This window comes from Cupressus sempervirens, chromosome 2 (genome assembly GCF_028749045.1).
Source record: "Cupressus sempervirens isolate cs-2001-9-10 chromosome 2, ASM2874904v1, whole genome shotgun sequence".
NCBI classification, from domain to species: Eukaryota; Viridiplantae; Streptophyta; class Pinopsida; order Cupressales; family Cupressaceae; genus Cupressus; species Cupressus sempervirens.
The window spans coordinates 753,413,648-753,421,211 of NC_143119.1; the positions used below are offsets into that span (position 1 = coordinate 753,413,648).

General features: G+C 31.0%; 1 protein-coding gene across 2 annotated transcripts; it reads right to left on the minus strand.

Annotated features, from left to right (window-relative positions):
* Positions 1 to 2,493: 2,493 nt before the first annotated feature.
* On the minus strand, positions 2,494 to 6,810 carry LOC149575609 (cytochrome P450 720B2-like). Of its 2 annotated transcripts, XM_089815370.1 has the most exons (9): positions 6,566 to 6,810; positions 5,865 to 6,192; positions 5,518 to 5,667; positions 4,135 to 4,371; positions 3,808 to 3,891; positions 3,431 to 3,509; positions 3,140 to 3,258; positions 2,927 to 3,045; positions 2,494 to 2,808 (listed from the first exon to the last, which is right to left on the minus strand). In XM_089815370.1, exons 1-9 carry the CDS (start codon positions 6,796 to 6,798, stop codon positions 2,712 to 2,714), a joined length of 1,446 nt encoding a protein of 481 aa, XP_089671496.1. In that variant the 5' UTR covers positions 6,799 to 6,810; the 3' UTR covers positions 2,494 to 2,711. The 2 variants fall into 2 exon arrangements, with proteins under 2 accessions (XP_089671496.1, XP_089671497.1); XM_089815371.1 differs by lacking the exon at positions 3,808 to 3,891.
* Positions 6,811 to 7,564: the final 754 nt, after the last annotated feature.

Genomic DNA, 7,564 nt, shown 5'->3' on the forward strand with positions numbered 1-7,564 from the left:
TAGAGCGCTTTGAGAGCTTTTCAAAAATGTAAACGGTTCGTCAATCGGAGCTACAGTTCAAAAGTTATGCCTCCCGGAAGTTCGGCTACCATTTTTGGATTCTTCTAGATTTGCACCGACTTCTAACGCAGCTTCTGAAACCTTCTATTTTGTCGGTGGATGCCTACTAGCACTTTCTAGAATGTACTCCTAGTCCTTAACCCTCTGGGGTCTATTTAAGGAGATTTCTGGCATTGTAAAAGGCAGTTCGGATTGGAGCTTGAGGGGAGGTGCTAAAAGGAGAAATATTCTCCAGATTTATGCTATTGTAAGCCTGTAGGGCATGTTTTGAAGTTTATTTTCTCTGCACTGTTTGTACTAGCTTATTTTCTCAGTTAATATAATTTCCCTTTTCTATTGTGTCCATTCTGGTTGGGTTGTGTCCCCATCAGACATTCTTGATGAGCAAAAAAGGAGATTGCTATTATCAAAACTAAATGAATAAAATTGCAAAGAGATCAATCCTTATAAAAGGAGATCAAAATCCTAACAAGGTAAAACCTATGTTGCATGATAATAATTAACAGAAGAACTAAAATTATTGTATTCCTAAATTTTAGCTTAAGTAAAATAGAGACTTAATAATTAAATCAATATGACTTAATTAATAAGTAAATACTTTATTACTCTAACACCCCCCTTTAAGATAAACTTAGTGAGTAGTTAAAAACTTAAAAACTACTAATGAAAGTAAATTTGGGTCCCGACAACAAGGCCTAATGAGGTACCAAGCACAATCAAATCTCTATAAAGAGGAGAAATGGAGAAAACCACATGGGCAAAACCCTACTCCAAAAAGAGACGGAAATAAAATGTTCCAAAAGATAGGAACAAAAGAATGATCATGAAGAACACCATTGAAGCATGAAGCTACAAACATTGCCAAACTATTGATTTGGAGAACCTCCACTATACAGAAATAGAGAACCAAAAGCTATAGAGGCTAGAATTCCTAAATCCATAGATGAGGCATTCTTGATGAGTAAAAAAGGAGATTGCTATTATCAAAACTGAATGAATAAAATTACAAAGAGATCAATTCTTATAAAACGAGACCAAAACCCTAACAAGGTAAAACCTAGGTTGCATGATAATAATTAATAATTAATTAATTATTATATGCCTAAATTTTAGCTTAAGTAAAATAGAGATAACAAGTGACTTAACAATTAAATCAATATGCTATAACTAATAACTAAATACTTCATTACTCTAACAAACATAACCTTGTAAGAAAATATTTTCCTCCCTCCTCTTTCAAATTCATATAGATCAAGAGATACACTATATATAAAGAAATATAAATTTGAAATGGTTTCTATACAAAGCCAAAAGAGATAGTCATATGAATCCTCTAAACCCTCTCAAATACTCGCAAATTCAAGAACTTCATTTTGCTAAAAAAGGGTATGAGTAATGCTCTTACTTATCGTACAATTGTCATTAAACCAGTCATAACAATGTATCATGTAATAATGACTTACATGGGTTTCTAAGATGTTGACACATGAAAAACAAATCTTCCAATGTGGGACTCATTCTTTCCGATGTGGAAATAAATTGCATTCTTGTCATCTTCCATGTAACCTCTTAATATGAAGACAACCAATTGTGTCATGTCACATTAGATGACTATATATGATGAGAAAATAATTACAATTAATGCATTACACAAATAAATATAATGCTACGAATGACTAAGGTTGAGACATGTTGATTGCCAACATAATTTTGTTGAAAAGTGGTATACATGATCGTGCTTACATCTTACCCAAAAAAGAACCATCAACAAAATCCACTCTTCTAATTTAATATTTTAAATCCTTAATTTATTTAGTTGATTTTTTAGGAGTGTGACCACTAATTGTTGAATTATTAGTCAAAGATCTTGTGTTGTGTGTTGAGGATGTTCATTTAAGAACATTGTATCAGAATATTAAATCATGGATTCTTGTAACAAAATATTCATGTTTACACTTGATCATACTTAAATATCAACCTTAATTAGTTTCACTTAGATCAACATTCTCAATTTGACATTTTTTTTGTCTTTTTATATTGAGAATATTGACTATAAAAATTAACTTCTATTAATAAAGTCAATAATTTCTATATAATTATTTTAGATATAATTATTTATTTAATATTTAAGTATAAAAGTGGTCACATTCTCTAAATTTGGAAAGTAACATTCAATAATAAGTTGAACCAATTAAAATATAAATATAAAAAGTCAAAGTTTGAAATTACACATCTCACACATACTTTTGAAGTAGCTGGAAAGATGTATTCTTGATTTTCTTCAGTATTTATATATAAAATAAAACAAAATAATTTAAATACTAGATCATATGCTATTATAACAAAATGAATTTTTTTAATTATTTCAAAGTATTAAATATTAAAAATTAATTAAAATAATAATAATCTATGTTTAAGAATTAAGGCTTAAAATTGATAATAAGATAGCAATGATATTTAAAGTAAATCTGGTATGTCAATCATAATGTAAATGAATGTATGTGCCACTCAAAGCACAAGTTAATGAAAACTTTCATATGATAAATCTAAATAATTGTTATCAGTAGCACTATTTCACTAACTATTGTAATGCTCAAATGTTCAGCATTATAAAAGGGGATTACAATTATGAGAAATATGTTGAACTCTCCTTATTCTTGCAATCGAGAATCTAGACAAATTGGATATCCTTTTGACATGCTAGGAAGAGGGAAGTATATGGTACTAGTAGCTTCTAGCGGCTCCCACCTATTCATTGTAGTCATACATTTAAAGAAAAAAGTTTAGAATTTTTTATAAAGTAACTAGAGATTTTTATATTTAAAAGGGTTAAATGTGCATAAAAAAACTGGTATGTGAACCTAACCTGAACTTCGTGACTAAGTTGTGAAGAAAGAGAGCAATTTCAAAGCGAGCCAAATGATATCCTGGGCAAAGTCTAGCTCCTTTGCCAAATGGCATATATGAAGGATCTTGAGAAATCTCCTACAATTAATTAACAATTATTATCAATCAGATGCATCAAAATCCATCAATTAAATCATTTGAGAAAAAATAGCATTTCTTTCCCATCACATACATGGCCCTCATTTTCCCAACGCCATGGATTGAACTTATGAGCTTCAAAATGATTCTTCTCATCCAAATGTTGACCACTCAAAAATACAAACACTGTCCATCCTTTTGGAATAAGAAAATCTGCATTAACATATAACTATAAAATTATATCTAAACACATCCTTAGAAAATATGTATATGCAATCTAGTATTAAGAAGTTCATTATCATATACCATCCCCCAAAATACAAATAATTGATTAATATGATTCCAATACGAGTTTGAAAATAATAAAGAAAACTCTCAATCAAACCTTTGTATTCAAGGTCCTCTTTCGGCTCTCTAAAAATACATGGAGCAGCACTAACTATACGAAGTGTCTCTTTTATAACCTACATTGGTGACAAAAACCACAATAATAAAAATTTGATAATATGTTTAAATTGCTCAATGCTATTTTTAGATCGTAATTTTTGCTTCAACATTTTAGATCACACCTCATGATTGGAACGTTAAAAATGTTGATCCAAAAATTCTAATATAATCAAAACCATAAGTAGCAACAGACAAGAATACGAATTTTGGAAACTTGATATCATTAATATTCAAAATTGGTCATGAAATTCCAATAATAATCAAAATTGTTACTAACATCAAACAATAACAAGAAAATATATTGTATATACTCACACAATGAGTAAACTTCATGGACATATAATCGTCCCATGTTAGTTTTTGACCATCTTTACGTTTTAAGAGTGTGTCATGTTCTTCCTATCCATTGTCCATTCAAAAATCATTTCAAAATTAGTATTTTTTCATTAACATTTCAAATTGATCTGACCAATCTAGAAAACAACATTTAGTATTGAAACCAATCTAGAAAAGCAACATTTGGCTTTGTAAAAATTTCCTTTGTGTGACCAAATTTAAATAATAATAATAATAATATTGAAACTGTAGAAATAATATCTACTAGTTTATTTTTTAATTTCGACTAGTTTAAAGTGGACTGACCGTGATCTCCTTCAATGCCCGAGGACTCTCAGTCAGGAACTTCACAGCAAATGCCATGGTAGTCGACGAGGTTTCGAACCCCGCAAAGAGCAAAAACAATATGAGATCTGCAATGATTTCGTCAGAATAGATGCCTTCTTTCAACAGTTTCGTTAAGAGATCATTACGGCTCACTTCTGGACGTTGTCTTCTGTCTTCTATACACTCATTAATCTTTTTTATCAAAGTTTTCCTTGCCTACAATGCAACATGAGATCCATTTTCAGCATAAATTAGCAACAAAATATGGAGAGTACAGATTCTGAGTCAGGAAGGCAGAAAAACAGAGAAAGATCACAGTTTTACATTGGGTCCAATTCCGCAAGGTTGAAAAAAGGATAAAAGATAAAAGTTTTACATTGGGTTCAATTCAGGAAGTTAGAAAAATGGATTAAAAATCTAATTCAGAAATGTTTAAAACTTTTTATTAGATTCAATTCAGAAAAGAAGAAAGAGTTTTATATGGGGTTTGATTTAGAAAGGTAGAAAAGTAGATAAAAGAAAGAGTTCTACATCAGATGTAATTTACAAAGTCTAATTTTTGAAAATAGAAAAATAAATAAAAGAAAATAGTTTTACAATAGGTCTAATTGAGGAAGGCAAGAAAATAGTTAAAAAATAGAAAAATAAATAAAAGAAAATAGTTTTACAATAGGTCTAATTGAGGAAGGCAAGAAAAAAGTTACTGGTCTTATTCAGAAAAATGGATAAAAGAAAGAGTTTTACATTAGATCTAATTCAAGTAACTAATAAAACATATAACGGAGAGAAATTTATAGAATATGAAAGAGGTAGGAAAAGAGAGGGTTTACAAGAAACAGATAAAAGAGAGGGTTTTCCATAAAAGAAAGGGGGAAAAAAGATAAAAGACAGAGTTCTACACCGGTCTAAGCCAAGAAGGTAGGAAAATAGCTCAGGAAGCCAGATAAAAGAAAGAGTTTTACTTGGCTATAACATAGGAAGACAAAAAAATAGATAAAAGAAAGAGTTCTATACTTACTTTGAGAAGGGAGGGAAAAACTAGATAAAAGAAAAGAGGTTTACATTGGCAGAGAAAGATAAAAGAGTGCAGTTAAATCCGAACTGCTTAAAAAATGACATAAAAGAAAGTTTTTTTATGTGTATCTAAATCAGAATAAAAGAGATTTTACATCAGATCTAAATTGCGATGACTAGAAAATAGATAAAAGAGATCAGAAAGGCAGAAGATCAGATGAAAAGAAAGGTTTTAACTCCAACCAAGAGGAAGAGTGATGCACTGAATCTTTAAAAAAGACAGAAAAATATAGATAAAAGAGAGAGTTTAACATTAAGAAATAGAAAGAAAGAGCTGAATTCACTTACCTTAAAACCCCTAGCAAAAGTAGTTCCAGGAATATTAATGGGCAAGCAGAGGACAGCTCCAATGTATTCATCAAAAGCTTTGTATATATCTACCAACTCCTCAGCAGGGGGTAAATCCAGCAATTTTTTCCCCATTAAGTTCAGAACAAGCTGAACGAAAAAAAACAAAAGGATTCAATGAATACTCAAAACAGTCAAATACTCAAAACAAGTAAATAGTCAATAAATAATATCAGATGATGGATTATCGAGTAGGATCTAAAATGTTAATGTTAAAAAATATACATAATCAAATATAGAAATAAATAAATAGTCATTTTAGCATCTCAGGGTTTTGTTTCGCTTGCCTGATGGCACTTGTCCTGGAGAGGAATATCTCTCAGTTTTTCCCATTTTTTCATACCAGTGATAAACACATGCTGTATGTCTTCCATGAAATCAGATTCCAAATTTTCATGCTTCAAAAGATTCACAGCAGTTCCATGGAGTTTTCTCTGAAGTTCTCCATGAACATCCAGCAGACCATATTTTCCTATAATTTTTACTGTAGAGCTTGGGTATTTGGCCTGAAACAGCCTTCCCTCATTCTGTAGAACATATTTACTGAATTCTGGATCAACCGATACAATTGTTTTTGGTCTTCCAAACAAACTGCATCTGAAGATCGGTCCATACCTGCATGTGTTTCAATTTCACTAATTAGATCTGAAAATAATTTTGCTGTAGCTCCCATTTGAGGAATTATTATGGTACCTCCAGAGCCACCAATATTGAAATGTTCATAAGTTATAAGATTAATAGAATAGGGCTGCAATTAATAATAAAAATTGAAAACATATTCAATGAACAAATCTGATTTGAAATGTTGATAGCATAGTATAGAATATTATGTTCGCACAAATCAATGGAATTGCAATCGTACCATAATATTAGTTAGAACTGTATTAGTCCTTCATGTAAACTATAAATTGTATCAATCTCATATGATTGAGAAATAATTTCAATAAGAAAACCCAAAAAACATAGCAAGATTCACAGCAAAATCTACCTTTGCTCATGTTCATTAACGAAGTTTCTTCGGAGTTCTTGTTGTTGGGAATTGATAGATTTGAAGAAACTGATGCTCTCGCCAATTAATGGCCATCCAGATGATCCTGGTGGTATCCTTTTCTTCTTGTTGTCACTCTTCTTCTTCCATATAACTTGCTTCCCAAATACAATCAAAATTAGCACTGATAATATGCAAGTGATGGTCACTGCAAAAAACATCTGCTGCTCCATTCGCTTGTGTTTGGTATTCCCTCATCTGCTTCTCCATATTTAATTAACATGAGAAAGATTCCAAAATTTGTTGTGTGTCTTATTATGAGAATACAAGTGGACCCTCTTTGATAATGTCAAGGTCTAGACTTTTTTGGCAATTTCAAAGTGCTTTACAGATATGGGGTTTGATTCTTTTTCAGTGTATTTTATTTTAAATAAATTATATAAAAATCATGGTGGGATTTGCCAACTTCTTCTCTTTTTCAGTGGGGTTTACAAGTAATGATACAATATTACAAGTTCATAGAGTTATATAAATAGTTAATACATACATAAAAGACAAGAATGGAATAAAATCTTTGAAAGTTAGTGTAAGAGGATTGGTCGATCATGTCCCCTTTTCAAATAATTAAAAATAATAAACTTTGTTAAGGCAGACAGGCTCAAAAAGGTGAAGTTTCAGCAAAAGGGGCTAATCTTTGAAAATCAATGGACTAATAAATAAAAATTATTATTAAAATATGTTTTTAACACCTCTTGGACGTGAGTTAGGGTTATGCCCTCTTTTAAGGGATTTGGAGGCATTTTGGGCTCATTCCATAACTTGATTTTCGCTCATTGTTTTGTTGTTCTTCAGAGGCTGCCAAACCTGTGGAGAAGGAGACCCAAGGACGGGAGTTTGTAGGTTTCTAGGAAGGCTAAGGATGGGAGTTTAAAGCCATTCCATGTGCAAGCTCATGCAGAGTTTGCCCTTGTGCTGAACAGTGCGATTTGTGAATTTTTC